This window comes from Caretta caretta, chromosome 15, assembly GCF_965140235.1.
Source record: "Caretta caretta isolate rCarCar2 chromosome 15, rCarCar1.hap1, whole genome shotgun sequence".
Lineage (NCBI taxonomy): Eukaryota > Metazoa > Chordata > Testudines > Cheloniidae > Caretta > Caretta caretta.
The window spans coordinates 10082506-10102892 of NC_134220.1; the positions used below are offsets into that span (position 1 = coordinate 10082506).

Consider the following 20387-nt stretch of genomic DNA (forward strand, 5'->3'; position numbering starts at 1 on the left):
GTCCTGATCACTCACTTGACCGTGCTGACGTCGCCTCCTCGCCCGGTATCGCTCTGCCAGGTTCTGGTGCTGCATATACTGCTGGATAATGCGTGTGGTGGTTAATGTGCTCCTAATTGCCAAAGTGAGCTGAGCGGCCTCCATGCTTGCCTTGGTATGGCGTCCGCACAGAAAAAAGGTGCGGAACGATTGTCTGCTGTTGCTCTGACAGAAGGAGGGGCGACTGACGACATGGCTTACAGGGTTGGCTTACAGGGAATTAAAATCAACAAAGGGGGTGGCTTTACATCAAGGAGTATTTCAGGCAGGACTTCACGGAGGGTTCCAATAAGAAATGGTGCACCTAAGTAATTGTTCTTATTGGAACAAGCAGGTTGGTCTGGCCTCTGATTGATACATGGCTAGATTTACTTCGCTGCACCTTCTCTGTGAGCGACTGCAGTGTGACCTAGAGGAATGAGTCCCCTAGACGGGGGAGGGGAGGGGGAGGAAGCAAATGAGTACAAAACAAATCTGGTCTATATCTTGTTTTGATCCACTCCATCTATCTTTTACATCTTTGGCTGGCAGCAGACGGTGCAGAAGGACTGCAAGCCATCCACATCTCATGGCTGCTTGGCAGAAAATGGCACAGTAGGACTGCTAGCCATCCTTATCTCTTGCCTGCCTGGCAGAAGATGGTACAGTAGGACTGCTAGCAATCAGTATCGGCAGCCTGCTCACCATAAGATGGTTCAATAGGACTGACTGCAGGACTAAAGAGAATGACCTGGTCAAGTCACTTCTGATGTAGTCCCTGCACCCATGTCTGCCCAGGCGCTCCTGGCCGACGTGGCCAGGAGCACCTCGGACATGACGATGACAGCTACCAGTCGTACTGCACCGTCTGCTGCCAGAAGGCAATGGGTTGCTGCTACTGTGTAGCAATGCCGTACCGCGTCTGCCAGCACCCAGGAGACATACGGTGATGGTTACCTGAGCAGGCTCCATGCTTGCCGTGGTATGGCGTCTGCACAGGTAACTCAAGAAAAAAGGCGCGAAACGATTGTCTGTCCTTGCTTTCACGGAGGGAGGGAGGGAACGGGGGCCTGACGATATGTACTCAGAACCACCTGTGACAATGTTTTCATAGAATCATAGAATATCAGGGTTGGAAGGGACCTCAGGAGGTCATCTAGTCCAACCCCCTGCTCAAAGCAGGACCAATCCCCAATTTTTGCCACAGATCCCTAAATGGCCCCCTCAAGGATTGAACTCACAACCCTGGGTTTAGCAGGCCAATGCTCAAACCACTGAGCTATCCCTCCCCCCATCATCCCATTTAGCCCCATCAGGCATTGGGATCTCAACCCAGAATTCCAATGGGCAGCGGAGACTGCGGGAACTGTGGGATAGTTACCCACAGGGCAACACTCCGGAAGTCGACTCTAGCCTCGGTACTGTGGAAGCACTCCGCCGAGTTAATGCACTTAGAGCATTTTCTGTGGGGACACACACACTCGAATATATAAAACCGATTTCTAAAAAACCAACTTCTATAAATTCGACCTAATTTCATAGTGTAGACATACCCAAAGTCTCAGCTCTGACTCACCATCTCAGAGTGCTGGTGGCGGTGGCATTTTAATTTATATTTGAGTGAGGACAAAACTAACTATATGAGCACATGAGAGTCGGACACATTAAAACCCAAGAAAATTAAAATGAGAAACCAGAAATGAGGTGCAATCATCCAGAACAGACCAAGCAGAATGCTAAGAAATGCCTTTAGATGCTTCCTACAGTAACAGTTTTCACTTTGACGTCCTTGAGAGACTGAGACCACAGCTGGAAAAGTGGAACAAACTTTTTTTTTTCTTTCCAGACCACCAGATCTGAAGTCTGAACTGCCTGTGGACAAATTATAATGGGGGGGGGGGCAGCAGAGGGAGGGCAGGAGATCCCTACCTTGCTCTGCACACAGATAGAAAAGGCCAGGTCTTGGAAATGGTGCATAAGGAGTAGTATGATTTGAACAAAGCCTGACTGGGGGAGAGAGAAGAGTTCATCTTTGGTATCTAGTTCTGGCTAGCAGGTTTAGTCCTCCAGCTCAGTGGCTCTCAGTCTTCCAGGAGTCTGATTTTCTCTTATGTAACCGAAGTTTCACCTCACTTTCAAAACTACTTGCTTACAAGATCAGACCTAAAAATACAGAAGTGTTACAGCACATTATTACTGCAAATTTGCTTGCTTTTTCATTTTTTACCATACAATTTTATAAAATAAATCAATTGAAAGATAATCCCATACTTACATTTCAGTGCATAGTATATAGAGCAGTATAAACAAGTCATTGTCTGTATGAATTTTAGTTTTGTACTGACTTTGCTAGTGCTTTTTATGTAGCCTTTTGTAAAACTAAGCAAATATCTGGATGAGTTGATGTACCCCCTGCAAACCCCTAGGAGTACACCTACCCCTGGCTGAGAACCACTGCTCCAGGTAGGAGGCTTGGGTAAATTATTTTACAGCATTGCCATGAAAGATGGCACTTTGGACTGTGAAAAATAGTTGTGTATCCTAGCTGCCCATTCTTATTTCCAGCAAAGTATTTAAAGTAAAAGAAAATAAATGGGATAGGAGTACTGTAGACTTTCCCCCTACATTTAAGCCTCTCTTCTTGGGGAAACAGAACATCTATTTGTAAATAATACCCTCAACGTTTTATAGAATTCAAAAGGTTGGGGGAGTTTTCAACAAAATACAAATATTCCTTCACAGGAAACTGTGTACTATAAATAATAGGGTGTTATATGTATTTTAGGCCAGAAAAGATATAGTATTAAACTCATCTTGAATTCTCATTTTTGAGCAGCCGGGACTTGATTGGCAAGATTGGCGTGCGGTTTGAAAAGTTGTGTGGAAGAGGCTCACCGGCAAAGCGAAGCAAGATGGTGGCCAGGGCTTGCAATGGGAGGCCGGAGTCCTGGCTCTGCCCCCGGCCGCGGCGGGAGGCTGCAGGGAAGGGCCGTTGGCACAGCCCGCTCTGCGGGCGGGTGACGGCACCAGCTCTGCCCCGCCCCCCGCGGAACAGGGACCGACGGGGAGGCGGCCGCGGCCCTTGAGTCACGTGTCGCGTTGTCAGGGCAACGGGGAACGCCGTCTAGGGCGGGTGGCCTGGGTAGAGGCGGGCTGCTTCTGGGACACGCTCCGGGCGACGGGCTCAGTGGGGGGGGCTCAGCACCTGGACTCCGAGGGGGGGTTCAGTGGGGGGCGGGGCTCAGCACCTGGACTCCGAGGGGGGGGTTCAGTGGGGGGCGGGGCTCAGCACCTGGACTCCGAGGGGGGCTCTGTGAGGGGCGGGGCGGGGCTCAGCACCTGGACTCCGAGGGGGGCTCTGTGAGGGGGGGGCGGGGCTCAGCACCTGGACTCCGAGGGGGGGGTTCAGTGGGGGGCGGGGCTCAGCACCTGGACTCCAAGGGGGGTGCTCAGTGAGGGGCGGGGCTCAGCACCTGGACTCCAAGGGAGAATGGGGGGGCTCAGTGAAAGGGGGGCATCAGCTCCTTAACCCTGGAGGGTGGCTCTCTGCTGCTGAGCTCGGGGTGGGGGTCTCCGTGCTGGGGGCGCATCGCCTGGTCTGAGGCCTACCTATTGTCTTCTTGTTAGAATTCAAATCACAAGGAGATAGTTTTTATTGTGTCTTTTGAAATGAATAAATAACACTGTTCAGAGGGATCCCAGAGAGCTCTCTGTTCAGCCCTGTTTGTTGTGGGGTCCCTGGCCTGTTGGTTTAGTGGGGCAGGTTGTGGGTTTGTTCATGAACGATTTAGCTCCACTGGCCAAGGATACTGCAGAGTGGATTGGTTTTATATCTCAGGTTATTTTGTGGCAGATACTTTTGATAAGTTACTTTGTAAATTAAAAGGAAGATCTGCTCTGAGGTCCATGCAGCAGATGACTGTTGGTCTTAAGGGCTGTGTTCTGTGGCAGGGGTTGCTTGGAGGTGAAAGGAGAGGGATCAAGATCACCAGCAGCAGCAATAGAAGCACCAGGGTCCCACCCAAGGACCAGTATAATTAGCCAGTAGAAGTTGATGAACAGCAAAGTCAGGATGCCTGGGAGCGCTAAGACTTTGGACCCTCGTTATTTTGTGCTCATAAGACCATTGCCCATCCCCACACAGAAAGGTGCAAAGGTCCAAGCTAGAAGTAGCACTATTTATAACTGCTGGGAATCCACAAGGGAGCAAGTATTTTGGGAGAACTACCACAGGAGGCACCAGCAACTCACTCAGCACGGATATTGGACACCCAGCTGGAAACCTTACCAGGAGCTTGGAGAAATTCTCTACCTGGAGCCAAAGAAACTCACCCTCCACTATTTGGGACAGATGCCCCAGGTAAGAACATAAGGTAGGCTTTCCTCGTCTGAATTATTAACTTTTTAATTGTTTTCATTCCTTTGGCTTTCATAGCAAAGCAGAGAGGATCATCTTGTAAATAAATTGTAGAGGCACATTCCACTGGAAAAGAATAGTAAATTTTTGCTTAAAGAGCAAAAAGGCAGTGTGAAACATTGTGCTGTGCCAGCCTATTAATCAATCATTCCAATATGATCAAATTAGCAATGATACCACAGAACATCAGTAAAAAAATTAAACCAGAGGAAAGTGCTTTGACCTTATATTTTGCAGTTTGAGAACAGAAGAGCCTTTTAAACTTGGTCTTTGGAGGCTGTAGTAAGAGCAGTTTCAGTAGAGTGGAGAAATTAGAAAGACAATTCAGGGGGCGGGATCCAAGAGAAAATCAGGGTAATGGGAATATACAGCATTTTTAAGGAGAGGTAACCAGATCTTGAAAACGGAAGGGAAGGAGCAAATAAAGAGAAAATGACTGAGGATGAGGGAAGGATGAGCTAGGAGTCAGGAAATGATGGGGTCTAGGGGATGGGACAACAGGTTAGAAGTTGAGCATAAGAGGGACACCTCAGAATTGGAGATGGGTGATGGAGCAAAGAAAAAGTCTGGGGGATGGGGGTTAGGATTGAGGAGAGTTGTTAGAGAGGTGATGTGAAAGCTCTTGTATCAAGTAGAGATACAGATGAACAGTTTTAGATGTTATAGCAGCATATTTTATGTTCTAAAATGTATATCTATTTGAGTTCATAGAAAGTCTAGTATGGTTAACTATCGTTATTTATATGCTACTTTGACTGCCAGTGTAATTATCACCTCCTACTGGTCTCCTTTGCTGTTACACAGGCATTCAGTAAGGGGGTCTTACTCTTCCATAGGTCCCTTTTACTGTCTGATTTAATGATTGAGTTACGAGGCCAAAAATATCATTTGCTTGGTTGCCAGCACTTGAGATTCAATTGCAAAGTCCCACCGTTTGCATTTGTTTTCTTCACTGTTGTTGGTTCATACAAGGAAATCTATAATTCACTGAGTTGTCGTTCATGCTCCTTCAAGTGAAGCAACAACATTTACTGTCTGAATATACCCAGAATGCAGTCATCTCTCTCTCTCTCTGATTTTGCAATTCTAAAGCAAGCCATAGTGACTTTGGCCCAGATCCACAAAGGGATTTAGGTGTTGCTTAATTTTCTGCACTGATTGTGTGTTGGAATACATATACAGCTTAAAGTTTTGGATGGAATGTTTTTAAAGCTCTAAACAGAGACTGACTCTCATGCACTATATTTGACTGATCATCTAACATCCTATCATATTGAAAGGGAAAAGGCTTTTGGTTCTATGGGTATGTAGGTGTACAGCAAGTTTTGCCAGTATTTTTGCCCATGACAGTATTTTTGCCTTTATAGCATGTAACCACTGAAATGTCCTTCCCTCAGACCCTAAAAGTACTTTTTACGTTTAGATATTCAGCAGCAACTGTTTAGACTCCTACATGAATCAAGTGCTCCTTTTCTTTTACACTAATCTTGAAACTCAGTGGTAATTCTGCACAGAAGATGAAGGTTCTGGAAAGAAATTTGAACTCTGCTGTTTACAATTTGAACTAAATGAGCAGGTTACAATATATAATTTCTATGAAGAGTAATTTGACCTAAACCAGGCAGGTGCACTGAAAATACTGTGTATGATGGTAGCAGCTTAAGTTAGAGGTTTTCAGAGCCACCAGGGGGATTTAGTCATTCAAGTCCCCTTCATTTATATAGGCATTGTATGCCTAAATCCCCTGCTCAGCTTTGAAAATCTCAACCTAATTATATAATAAAACATGATTTTACTCCCAAAAGACTGCAAATACTGATGAATGGCCATATACTTGATTATTTTGTAATTCAGTATGTACCTGATGACTGCAGACATGAGAACTATACTTTTTAACCACTGGGTGAGTGAGAGCAGTCGTCTTCCTAGAAATGAAATGCTTAATCTCTTCTATGAATATATTTGCTCCAAAAAATTAGCATTTGCTTTGATCACCAACATGGCCAGAGAATAATGATGGTGAATAACAGTCAAGTCTGTAAACAGCAAAACTAAAAAACTCTGTAACCTTCTGGATTTAATAGGACTTGAGTTGGTGCTCTCCTGTGAGCTATTTTCCATTGACAACCAATACTTCCTAAATTGAAAAGCTCCTAAAATGGGCTAAAAGTGATTTAGGACTTATTATGAAGTAATTACATAGGAAGATATGGGCATAAGGTGCAATGATCGTTAGCTAATTGCACATCTAGGGTATTATTTAAGTGATTGGTGGTGAGCAGTATGATTCTAGCCAACAAATATGTCCAAAAAAGCTGTATTTTTTCTGCTTGTTTCTGCATTATTGTTATTATTATTTATTTATTATTATTTTAAGTAAATCTATTATCCCTGGAATCTTACAGCTGGTTTTTGACTATTTTATCTTTAGCCCATCTGAAAAATCTACTCTTTCGTGCTTAAATAACTATTTGGAATGTGTTGTCTACCTTACAATGAAAACAGTAAGGCCATGTCTACACTCTAAAGTTGATGTATGTTATGTCGACGATCGCCCACTGCTGTAATTAAACCACTTTTGCATGTCCACACAACACTCCATATGATGGAAGAATGTGTCCACAGTTGGTGCTCTTGCATTGACAGAGAGGGCAGAGGATACCAATTCCACTGTGCAACTCACCACCATCTGCTGCTGGGTATTCTGGAAAGGGATCTCAGTGACTCATGGGAGCAGGCTCGCCATCCCATCATGCAGTTTTCTCTGTCCCATCATTCCATGAGCTTCTATGTCTCACGCCGCTTTTCAACAGCTCCCATAAACTGCATGCCCACCATTTCTGTCTCGCAGCATGGATCCTACTCTACTGTCCAATATTGTGATGAGCATTATGAACACAATGCAGCTGATCCTGCAGAATTTCATGAGCTCCAAGTCTGAAAATGACTGCATGGTGTCTGCCCTGCTGTGTGCCATGGAAAGAAACAATTCAAGATTGCTACTGGCATTCACGGAGCAGCTGCACACAGTGGACTGTCAGTTCTGGGCACAGGAAACAAGCACTGAGTGGTGGGATTGCATCGTTATGGGATAGGATGATGAGAAGTGGCTTCAGAACTTCCAGGTGTGCAAAGCTACTTTCTTGTGTGTGGAGCTTGCCCCTGCCCTCCAGCGCAAGGACACCAGAATGACAGTTGCCCTAACAGTGGAGAAGCGAGTGAGTATCCCTATGTGAAAGCTGGCAATTCCAGACTGCTACCAATCAGTTGCGAATCAGTTTGAAGTTCGGAAGTCCACCGTGAGGGTTGTAGTGATACAAGTGTGCAGGGCAATTAGTCACCTTCTGCTACAAAGGACTGTGACTCTGGGCAATGTATGGGGAAATAGTGAATGGCTTTGGAGCAATGGGATTCCTGAACTGCGGTGGGGCAATAGATGACATGCATATCCCCATTTTGGCCCCAGACCACCTTGTGACAGATTGTCAACAGAAAGGGCTACTTTTCTATGGTCTTGTAAGTTTTGGTGAATCACAGGGGTTGTTTCACTGACCTCAACGTGGGGTGGTCAGGGAAGGTGCATAATACACACATCTTCAGGAACACTGGCCTGCACAGAAAACTGCAAGCAGGGACTTTCTTTTCAGAACAGAAGATTCCAGTTGAGGATCTGGAGATGCCAATAGTGATCCTTGGAGACCCAGCCAACCCTTTTCTCCCATGGCTTATGAAGCCTTAGACTGGAAACCTTGACTGTAGCAAGGAGTACTTCAACAATAGGCTCAGTAGGTGCAGAATGACTGTTGAATGAGCCTTTGGCTGATTAGACGGTCAACCTCAATGAGGAAAATATTCCCATGGCCATAGGAACCTGCTGTGCTCTGCATAACACTTATGAAACTAAGGGAGAGAAGTTTCCACAGGGGTAGAGTGTTGAGGCAGATCGGCTGGCTGCTGATTTTGAGCAGCCAGATACCAGGGCTGTTAGAGGGGTTCTTTGGGGGCCCTGTTTGAATCAGGGAGGCTTTAAAGGAGCATTTTGACAATAAGCCCCAGTAATATGTCTGTGATGCATTTAGCCAGGGGTTGTTTTCTTGCACCGTAGTATGAACCTTGTCATGACTGTGGGATGTGTGTTAATTTTACAATGCTGATGCGCCAATTGCCACTGTTTATGAATTCAGCAGCAATCACCATTTGTAGGACACAAAGATTTCTTATCTTTCAATAAGTTCATTTTTATTCAACAGTGATAGGTTCTGCAAGGGACATGAAAATGAAAAGCACATTTTCAAATGAGGCTCTCGCAGTTGGGTGTATGTCCAGCTGTCATTGTGATACATGTCGCTTGGGATGGAGCGCATGAGGTACTGAGATGGGCCCAGGAACATGCGAGGAATGTGGGGGAGGGTATGGAAGGCAGTTCTGTATGGGCTGCAGGGAGAGGTGAGCATGGATGTGTTCTGTCTGCAGGTCAGTAAGGGACCTTAGCATGTCTGTTTGGTCCTGTAGCAGCTGTATCATCTACTCCTGCCCCTGCTTCCTCTCCTGGCTATATCTGTATGCAGTTTCTCATTGACAGCCTCTCTCCATGCTCTCTGTTTGCAACCAGAAGCATCAGAGGATTGCGGCACCTCCTGGAACATGTCTTTCTTACTCCTCCTTTTTCATCTCCTTATGTGATGGAGCTGCTCACCTGGTGTGCAGGAGGAGACCATCAAGGGCATATCTGTAAATGCTAAAGAAGAAATAGACAGAGGCAGTATTGTTAGTGCACTCACAGCCTTGATTAAAACAAGCTAGAAACATCACTTTCTCACTTTCCCCTTGGCAGGCACACAGCATAGTGGGAGCTGCAGACATAGTCAGTTTGGCCCGGGGAGGGGAAGGGACAGGTTGGGAGCAGGGGCAGGGTTTCCACAGGGGTATCACTACAAGCACCTTGGGCCACTATTCTGAGTACTGGCACCATTTTCCATAGACAGAGGTGATAGCAGCTGATATCTTGCTCATGAGGGTAACTGACAATGCAATTTGAAGCTCCAGCTTGTATATGGCTACAGACCGGGTCTGTATGCTGCTCGCCTATCTGCTGCTTTGTTGCCTGCAGAAGTAATTGCTGATTGGCACAGCAAACTTTCCTACAGTGGGGGAAGAAACAAGGCAACCCTCCCTTCTGCAGAGGATTGCGGAATACCTCTAGAAAAGTTTCCAAGAGATCTCTAGGGAGGATTCCTGGGACATCCCGGTGTGCATCAGCAAACTTTCCTGCAGGGCCCCCCCTGCCTAGCTGCATGGGGGAGTGAGAAGCAGATACAAACTCTGCCTGTGTTGGTTATTTGAATCTATCTTCCAACCTGATTTTGTGGGACACCTCCTGGAGGCCACTTAGAGTGACATAAGCAACCTAGTGTCTACACTGACACTGAGTCGCTCTAATTACGCTGCCATAAGGGATACGCCTCTCATTGAGGTGGTTTTATTATGTTGGTGTATCAGGAGAGTTAAATTGGTAGGAGGAGCATTGTAGTGTGTACACCTCCACAGTTAGGCGACGTACACTGCCTTATGTTGACTTAACTGTGTAGTGTAGACCAGGCATAAGACTAAAGAATTTCATTTGTCTGTAATCAGCTGGAACAAAATGAAACTTCCAAGCTACAGCCAATATTAGTTAGTTATAGATGGATCTTAAAAAGGTTTAGACCTTTTAAGGTTTATTTGGGTTTAGAATAGGGTTGCCAACTTTCTAATTGCACAAAACTGAACACCATAGCCCCACCCTTTCCCTGAGGCCCTGCCCCCACTCACTACATTCCCCCTCCCTTGGTGGCTCGCTCTCCCCTACCCTCACTCATTTTCACTGGGCTGGGGCAGGGGGTTAAGGTGTGGGATGGGGTAAGGGCTCTAACTGCGGGCTCTGGGATGGGGCCAGAAATGAGGGGTTCATTGTGCAGGAGGGGGCTTCATGCTGGGGCAGGGAATTGGGGTGTGGGATGGGGTGAGGGCTCCAGCTGGGGCTGCGGGCTCTAGCGCGGGGCTGGGGATGAGGGGTTTGGGTGCAGGAGGGAGCTCCAGGCTGGGGGGTGGGGCTGATGGATTTGGAATGTGGGAGGGGGCTGCAGGTTGAGGCAGGGTGTGACGTTATTGACATAATCTGGGACCGTATAGATCATTGTTGCAACCAAGGTCCTGTAGTGGCACCAAATCTTGTATAAAGGGGGTCAAATAAGGTGTCTAAGACAAGGTTATGGTTGGCTGGTTATGATTATGCTATCTATGTGCATGTATCATTTTTGTATTTAAAGTTATAAGTATTAGCTCTATACTGTCTGTATTTCAAACTTATGCTGTGCTTCTGGGTGACACCCCAGACAAGTTGGTGTCAGTTCTGCCTAGCCCCCATTAAGGACCATCAGCTATACAACTGACCCATTGAGAGAAGGCAGACACACCTTGTGACTCAGCAGGGCATGTGGGGACCTGCCTGTGGACAGAACTCTGAGGTTTTTTCATGCCATGTAATGGATAGCTTGTCTTTGGGACAAAGAAAGCAGAGACCACATGGCAAGTGACAAAAAAGGCTGCTGGAGCTCCTCCATCTTGCCTTCAATCCTGCTTCATACCTCTGGAAGAAATTTGCTACACGGAAGCTTTGAATAAAGGACTGATGACCCATCCCAGCTGTGGATGCACTCCAGAGACTTGATTTGAACCTGCAGTTTATTCCATCACCTCTACAAGCCAAAACCAAGAACTTTGCCATTACTGTATGTAATTGATTTCACTTAACCAATTCTAGCTCTGCTCTTATATCTTTTTCCTTTTATGAATAAACCTTTAGATTTTAGATTCTAAAGGATTGGCAACAGTGTGATTTGTGGATAAGATCTGATTTGTATATTGACCTGGGTCTGGGACTTGGTCCTTGTGATCGGGAGAACCTTTTTTCTTTTACTAGGGTATTGGTTTTCATAACCATCTGTCCCCATAACGAGTGGCACTGGTGGGGATACTGGGAAACTGGGGTGTCTAAGAGAATTGCTTGTGTGACTTGTGGTTAGCCAGTGGGGTAAAGCCAAAGCCTTCTCTGTCTGGCTGGTTTGATTTGCCTTGGTGTGCATAGAAACCCCAGCCTTGGGCCCTAACTGCTCTGCTTTAAGCAATTTGTCCTGAATTGGCACTCTCAGTTGGGTCCCACCAGAACCAGCATTGTTACAGGAGGTGTGGGAGGGGGTACGGGCTCTGGGCTGGGGATGAGGGGTTTGGGGTGCAGGAGGGTGCTCCAGGCTGGGGGGGGTGAGGGATTCAGAGTGCAGGAGGGGTTGAGGCAGGGGTGTGGGAGGTGGTGTGGGCTCTGGGCTAGAGATGCGGGCTCTGGGGTGGGGATTAGGAGTTTGGGGTGCAGGAGAGAGCTCCGGGTTTGGGGGGACTCAGGATTGGGACACATGCTTACCTCCGTCAGCTCCTGGTCAGCAGCACAGTGGGGCTAAGGCAAGCTCCCTGACCTGGAGCAGTTCTAGCTCCTCGGCAGGGGGGCCAGGAGGCTCCGCATGCTGCTCTCTAGCCCGCAGGCACCGCCTCCCCTCCTCTCCCCTCCCCCAGCTCCCATTGGCCATGGTTCCCAACCAATGGGAGTGCAGAGCTGGTGCTCAGGGCGGGGGCAGCATGCAGAGCCCTGTGGTCTCCCCCTAGGAGCCAGACCTGCTGGCCGCTTCCGGGACGTAGTGTGGTGCCAGGACAGGTAGGGACTAGCCTGCCTTAGCCCTGCAGCACCGCCAACCGGACTTTTAACGACCCGTTCGGCAGTGCTGACTGGAGCCGCCAGGATCCCTTTTCAACTGGGTGTTCTGGTCGAAAACCAGACACCTGGCAACCCTACTTTAGAAGACTTGGAGGGCCTGCTTTCCCCTAATCTACTAAGGTTTCGTTATCTGAGGGCAGTTGGGTGGCCCAATCCCACATTAGAGCCTCTGATGTCTGCAGGAGTTAAAATGCCCTGGCATTCCAATTACCCCCACAATGTCAGTGTTTTTTAGGTGTGGCCTAAACATGCCTATTTCATACCTCTGTCCCTAGTTTTTGTCCCAATCCACTCTATCAGTGTAATTATGCAACCAAATGGGCCACTCATCCCCTCCAGAGCTTCTCTCCTGGTTCCTAGCATTCTGCCTTTATACAATTGTTTGTGGGACTCCCCCAGAGGGAGTACCTTTCAGCATTCACCCAATTTAAATTCGTATCTAAATGGCACAATTGAACCCTTTTTTAAGCATCCATTACATATAAATTGAAGTAACTTGATTTGGTTTTAGGTGGTGTGTGTGTGTGTGTCTCTCTCTCTCTCTCTCTCTCTCTAAATGTCGGGCACACACTAAGCAGACAGGACTGATTCATTGAAAGTCAAGGAATGTCACTTTCCAGACAGCATTTTTGATTTCCTAAGTGTCCAGAGCAGTGTGTTAAAGGTCTTTTTGTGATTCCTTGATGTAACAGTGCGTGGTGATAGTAGTCACCTTTTATCATCTTCATATAGTTTCTTTTTCATTAATTGCTGTAACAAATCCATTTGCAAAACCTCTGGGGTGGCTTGTTGACTTTTTACATGAAAGAAAGGTGGCCTTTTTGACCAAGCCTAAAACAATCCAATTCCACAGAATTTGCAGTATCATTAATGTCCCAGCCTACTCTGTACTTGTTATAAAAGTATGTTCTGTAATTGTGTGCATTAGGTAAATAGGTCACTAGATAAGATTGATAACAGCGTCAGCAAAGAAATGTTTTCAGCTAGCACTGGAGAAGAAAACTGAGCAATTTCTTTGGATAGAAATTACACTGGTGTTATTCACATTGCTATAGTTAAAGATTTGTCAGGGTTTCCATTACAAATCCTTATTTTTCAGAGGACTTGCACTCCACTGCAAAAATTTTCTACTCCAGGCTGAAGCTTAGGGACAAATTATGGCCACTCCTTCCTGGGTGTGCTAGAGCAGGGAAATAATGCAAGGAGGCTTTTCCCTCTCCGTTCACCCTCTCAAGGGGCAGTCATAATTTAACCGGCACTCTGAGGAGAGCAGGAAAAGGAAGGTGGCCGTTATATTGCCAGGAGCACTAGCAGCTCCAGAGGGGGCAGGTTGGGCAGACAGACTGCACTGGCAGGGAGCGCCACCAATGACTCCTGAAACAAGTAGGATGGTGTTTGTGCCTCCCTACACCTCTCCCCAGCACCTACAAGGTATTATTTTGCCTTAAGCAGACTTAAAAGTTCCAAATGCAAGTAAATATTTAGGACATAGTTTTTAGAGGCACACAGGAAGCCTGAGAAAGTCCAGTGTATGTGCTGATCAGTTCGAGGCAGTATGGTTGCAACCATAATATCAGCAAATACGTGTTTAGTTTTAAAAAATCTGTACTTTAAAAGGTAGATTTAAAAGAGTAAATTGGATTTGTTAATAGTTTAATGCATTAAGGGAAAGTAAGTGATTTGGGTGTATATTCACAAATGCAGAACATGGCAGTCATTAAAGGGAATGAATCTACAAAGTACAGAGAAGTTCTACTTTACACTCAAGTATCGTTATATCCCATGTGACATTTTATAATATAAGCCCCCTTCTTGCAGTTTGCTGAGACCTCCTGTTTGGTGATGAGTGCTCACAACCCATTGAAATCTGTGGGAATTGATGGCATTTGTAGAATTAGGTAGAAGTTTTTGGAAAAATTCAGTCAATATGAAATAATTTTTCTTCTCATCCAGCCAGCTCTGCTAATAAGGTAGTGGGCTTTACTTATGAAAGGCTACATCTTTACAAATATTTTCTAATTTTTTTCACTTAAAGAGAAGTAATAATATCTATATCAGAAAGAGAAAAAGTTGACATTGGCATGGATTTGGGAAGCCATAAGTGGCAAAGCACTGAAAAGAGTTATTTAGATCATTCCAAATATCTGGCAGAGCATGTGAGCAGATTATTTGGCTGGTAAAACTGGGTCCCTTCAATGTCGAGCCAGTGTTTGTCAGCAGTGGGTAAGAGTCTTTGTGGGTTAGTACTTAAGTATTACTTAGAATTAAAGGACCTTTACAGTGTCATGGCATTAAAGTGAGAGCTTTAAAAGAGAAACATTTTTTCATTCAATATTTTTCTTAGAATTGACTTTTCCCTATCTCTTCCACATGTAATCCTTTTCCACATTCCTCACACTGTAGTGAGAGAACCACCAATTCAGGAATTACAATAGTCCTGTGACAGGTTTCAGAGTGGTAGCCGTGTTAGTCTGTATCAGCAAAAAGAACGAGGTGTACTTGTGGCACCTTAGAGACTAACACATTTATTTTGGCATAAGCTTTTGTGGGCTAAAACGCACTTCATCAGATGCATGCAATGGAAAATACAGTAGGAAGATAGATATACACAGAGAACATGAAAAAATGGGTGTTGCCATCACCAACTCTAACGAGACTAATCAATTAAGGTGGGCTATTATCAGCAGGAGAAAAAAAATGCTTGTAGTGGTAATCAGGATGGCCCATTTCAAACAGTTGACAAGAAGGTGTGAGTAACAGTAGGGGAAAAATTAGCATGGGGAAATAGCTTTTACTTTGTGTAATTACCCATCCACTCCCAGTCTTTATTCAAGCCTAATTTAATGTTGTCCAGTTCTGCAGTTTCTCGTTGGAGTCTGTTTTTGAAGTCTTTTTGTTGAAGAATTGTGACTTTTAGGTCTGTAATTGAGTGACCAGGGAGGTTGATTTGTGTCCATTTATTCTTTTGCGTAGAGACTGTCCGGTTTGGCCAATGTACATGGCAGAGGGGCATTGCTGGCACATGATGTCATATATCACATTGATAAATGTGCAGGTAAATGAGCCTCTGATAGCATGGCTGATGTGATTAGGTCCTATGATGGTGTCCCTTGAATAGATATATGGACAGAGTTGGCAATGGACTTTGTTGCAAGGATAGGTTCCTGGGTTAGTGTTTTTGGCGTCTGGTTGCTGGTGAGTATTTGCTTCAGGCTGGGGGCTGTCTGTAAGCGAGGACTGGCTTGTCTCCCAAGATCTGTGAGAGTGAGGGATTGGTTCTTCAGGATAGGTTGTAGATCCTTCATGATGCACTGGAGAGGTTTTAGTTGGGGGCTGAAGGTGATGGCTAGTTGCGTTCTGTTATTTTCTTTGTTGGGCCTGTCCTGTAGTAGGTAACTTCTGGGAACTCTTCTGGCTCTGTCAATCTGTTTCTTCACTTCCGCAGGTGGGTATTGTAGTTGTAAGAACGCTTGATAGAGATCTTGTAGGTGTTTGTCTCTGTCTGAGCAGTTGGAGCAAATGCGGTTGTATCGTAGAGCTTGGCTGTAGACAATGGATTGTGTGATGTGGTCTGGATGAAATCTGGAGGCATGTAGGTAAGTATAGCAGTCAGTAGCTTTCCAGTATAGGGTGGTGTTTATGTGACCATCGCTTATTAGCACCGTAGTGTCCAGGAAGTGGATCTCTTGTGTGGACTGGTCCAGACTGAGGTTGATGGTGGGATGGAAATTGTTGAAATCATGGTGGAATTCCTCAAGTACTGTGAGTAGCTGCTTCGATGCAAACTCAATGCACAGAGAGGGAATGGGGGGATGTGACTGTGAAGTCCACACTTTTAGCTACTCCCGTTACCCAAAGTTGCTGCCATTGGCTGTTGTGCATTTCAAATGTAAAAATTACTTGGGAATCAAGATGGTGTAATATATTCAGTTACACAAGAATTGTCTGCAGAGTTGCAGCTGCAATGTTCACATAAGGCACGCAAACTGGAGTCAAGCCACAAGGTCTTATACTCTAGAAAAACGGGTATTTCGTGTGTAGAGCTATCATTGCTAACCCTAATTGGCTGCAAAATATTGCGCCTTAAAACTGTCACTGGGCCAGAACTAAATTAAATTATCTGAGAACAACATAATTTTTAAGGCAAATTCCCCATTTTAAGGAAAGTAGTAAGCATTTCTCTGGTGGGTTCCTGTTGTGGTGCTTTGTTTCGCTTTTTAAAATGGCAGTTTGTGTGTACGTGCTCAGAAGTTTGGAACGTTAGAAGTAGTCCAAAGCAGGAGAAAGAGGTAGACAAAGTGCAGGTGAGACTGTCAGCGATTTGATACATGCAATTTATCAAATGACTTTGCAGTGTATCACCTGGGTATCACCAAAACATATGAGAGATATTAGTTACAGATAATGTAAAACAAAAGAGCAGTTGCAAGCATGATTACATTGTGATTACAATTTCAGAGTTCATAGTGTCGCATCATAAGAGATATTTCACTGCTTACCATGTAAATGAAAGGGTACAGCATCTTGTGCCCCTGAGAGACATGGGTGGCTATACATCAAGAAATGTTGAAAGACTTTAATAACCTTAGTGCACACTGCTTCCATTGCAGATCTTTTTGTATAATTAAAATGGGTATATGAGTATGCCCAATTTAGGTTTTCATGGAGAATTCCTGTGGTTAACATAGCGGGGTTTTACTGATATCTTGCCTCTGCTCATTTTCTTTTAATTTCAGTATGTAAAATTTTAAACTGTTCTAAATTTTTCTTTGATGTTAAGCAGAGAAATTTTTTTTTCTCTCCTTTTAAGATCATGCAAAAAAATAGTTGTTCTACTTAGTGACAGAAAAGTAACTTGTGGAAGTTAGGCCACTGACCTTCCTCACAAGCTTCATAACCTCCACTGGTGACATGTGTGTATAAATGCTTGACATGTTAATCATCAAGTAAGTTAACATCCATTCACGTTATTCATGTGAGGTGGCATCTTACCCTTACTTTTCTTCAAGAAAGCTGGTGTGACTCATTCGCACTTCCTACATTCCCCAAGGTCACACACAGCCACAAACAACTGAGAACTTGTAATGTACTAACTAGTGTTTATGTATGGCATTGATCTCCAGTAAGTGGAATCTGACTTGCTCAGTGTTTCCGATTATTTTGTCTTCTATTACCATAAATTATATTTGTAAACAAAATAACTTCATTTTTAAAAAAAGTTGCAATTGAAAATGTGTTTAAAGGGCTTCAAGTAGCACCCTAAACTAGTTACATTTTCTTAACAAAAATTTGACATTTTCTAAAATACCCCAAATGTTAGAATGTCTGGAACTAAACAGTAATGTGATCTAACCATTTGCCCAAAGCCATTGACAATTCTTTATCATTCACTATCACCCACCCAACTTACACTGCCTGCCCAACCATAAATTTGCTCCCTTGTTTGCATTGTATTGGTGATCTCTTGTTGGATGCATGGTGCTGGTTTTATATATTGTTTATTAAAAGTGCAATATTGTCTTAGGGTACATAGTCAAAGTGGTAAATAGGAAGATGGATAATTTGGCTGTATGGTTTGGGGAGAATACATTTTGGAAATGTAGTGAAAGATGTGACAGGATTTAGCAATTATGTGGATTTGACATCAAAGGAAAGAGTGGAGTCTAAGGTAAGGTCTGGGAGCTTAGGTGATTGAAAAGATAATGATATTGTCAAAAGTGACAGAAGATGGTTTGAGAGGAAAGATAAGTTCAGTTTTAGACAAGTTTGCCAAATTGAGAGCTGCCTCTAAGTTAGAGTAACATCTTTTATTCCCTGGCCCCCTCAATGTACTGTATGTATTCCATCAAATTGGACTCTCCAGACTTTTTAGACTACTAATTACGACCTGGATTTTTTAAGGCTCTGTCTACAATATAGGTGCTACAGCAGCATAGCTACAGCGCTGCAGCCGTGCCACTGTCATGCAAACATTTCCCACAGTGATGGAAGGAGTTTTTCCATTGCTGTACTTAATCCACCTCTCTGAGACACACTGGAAGAATTTCTCCATCAACATACTGGTGTCTATGCTGGGAGTTAGGTCAGCTTAACTAAGGCTATGTCTACACTGGACTGAATGACAAAACTTTTATCTTTCAGAGGTGTTAAAAAAACACTCCCTCAAGAGACACAATTTTTGCCAGCAACAAGCGCCGATGGGAACAGCTCATTTTCAGCAGGAGCGCTCTCCTGCCAACAACTCTAACACCGCTTGTTGGGGGTGGAAGTTTTTTGTCAGCAGGAGAGCCAACAAACAGCGGCTACGCTGCATGCCTTTTAGCGACACGGCTGTAGCAACACGGCCCTGTCGCTAAAAACTGCATAGTGTAGACATAGCCTATGACACTCAGGGGTGTAAAAAAACTCACACCCCGGAGTGACATTGTAATGTCGACCTAAATTTTAAATGTAGACCTGGCCTAATGTAGACTCCTTGCCCCTTAACAATGTTTAACTTATTACATAAAAACGTTGAGTTAAAGAAAAATTATTTAGGTCTGAAAGTCAAGCACTTAAACGTTAAGAACTGCCAGATTTCCAGTTTCCTATGCAACCTTAATTCTGCCCCTTATGCATCCATTTTGAGCACTGAATGAGCCTGAGGTCCTATGAAAAATAGTATGTGATCTGGAGGATCTGGAGAATGTATAACAAACTTTAGTTTAGCAAATTTTAGTTTTCCGGCCGGGAAAACCGAGAAGTCTGCTGCTTGCCAGGAGCTAAGATTCGCGATGTGACGGAGAGACTGCCGAGACTCATCAAGCCCTCGGATCGCTGCCCCTTCCTGTTTCTCCACGTGGGCACCAATGATACTGCCAAGATTGACCTTGAGCGGATCACTGCAGACTACGTGGCTCTGGGAAGAAGCATAAAGGAGTTTGAGGCGCAAGTGGTGTTCTCGTCCATCCTCCCCGTGGAAGGAAAAGGCCTGGGTAGAGACCGTCGAATCGTGGAAGTCAACGAATGGCTACGCAGGTGGTGTCGGAGAGAAGGCTTTGGATTCTTGACCATGGGATGGTGTTCCAAGAAGGAGGAGTGCTAGGCAGAGACAGGCTCTACTTAACAAAGAGAGGGAAGAGCATCTTCGCAAGCAGGCTGGCTAACCTAGTGAGGAGGGCTTTAAACTAGGTTCACTGGCGGAAGGAGACCAAAGCCCTGAGGTAAGTGGGGAAGTGGGACACCGGGAGGAAGCACGAGCAGGAGCGTGTGAGAGGGGAGGGCTCCTGCCTCATACTGAGAAAGAGGGGTGATCAGCGGGTTATTTCAAGTGCCTATACACAAATGCACGAAGCCTGGGAAACAAGCAGGGAGAACTGGAAGTCCTGGCAAAGTCAAGGAATTATGATGTGATTGGAATAACAGAGATTTGGTGGGATAACTCACATGACTGGAGTACTGTCATGGATGGATATAAGCTGTTCAGGAAGGACAGGCAGGGCAGAAAAGATGAGGGAGTTGCCCTATATGTAAGAGAGCAGTATGACTGCTCAGAGCTCCAGTATGAAACTGCAGAAAAACCTGAGCGTCTCTGGATTAAGTTTAGAAGTGTGAGCAACAACGGTGATGTCGTGGTGGGAGTCTGCTATAGACCACCAGACCAGGGGAATGAGGTGGACGAGGCTTTCTTCAGGCAACTCGCAGAAGTTACTAGATTGCACACCCTGGTTCTCATGGGAGACTTCAATCACCCTGATATCTGCTGGGAGAGCAATACAGCGGTGCACAGACAATCCAGGAAGTTTTTGAGAAAAGTAAGGGACAATTTCCTGGTGCAAGTGCTGGAGGAGCCAACTAGGGGCAGAGCTCTTCTTGACCTGCTGCTCACAAACCGGGAAGAATTAGTAGGGGAAGCAAAAGTGGATGGGAACCTGGGAGACAGTGACCATGAGATGGTCGAGTTCAGGATCCTGACACAAGGAAGAAAGGAAAGCAGCAGAATACGGACCCTGGACTTCAGAAAAGTAGACTTTGACTCCCTCAGGGAACTGATGGGCAAGATCCCCTGGGAGAATAACATGAGGGGGAAAGGAATCCAGGAGAGCTGGCTGTATTTTAAAGAATCCTTATTGAGGTTACAGGGACAAACCATCCCGATGTGTAGAGAGA

The 20387-nt window shown here is 45.1% G+C and overlaps 1 protein-coding gene across 3 annotated transcripts in view; it reads left to right on the forward strand.

Moving 5' to 3' along the window:
- The first annotated feature begins 3572 nt into the window (after window positions 1-3572).
- The window catches only part of CCDC60 (coiled-coil domain containing 60), a 122022-nt gene continuing 105207 nt past the window's right edge, over window positions 3573-20387 (forward strand). For 2 of the 3 annotated variants that reach the window (XM_048821845.2, XM_075120211.1), the window contains exon 1: window positions 3574-4378. In XM_048821845.2, coding sequence (XP_048677802.1) covers window positions 4073-4378 — 306 coding nt within the window. In that variant the 5' untranslated portion in view covers window positions 3574-4072. Of the gene's footprint in view, window positions 4379-20387 lie in introns of all 3 variants that reach the window. The other variant, XM_048821846.2, reaches the window with a different exon arrangement.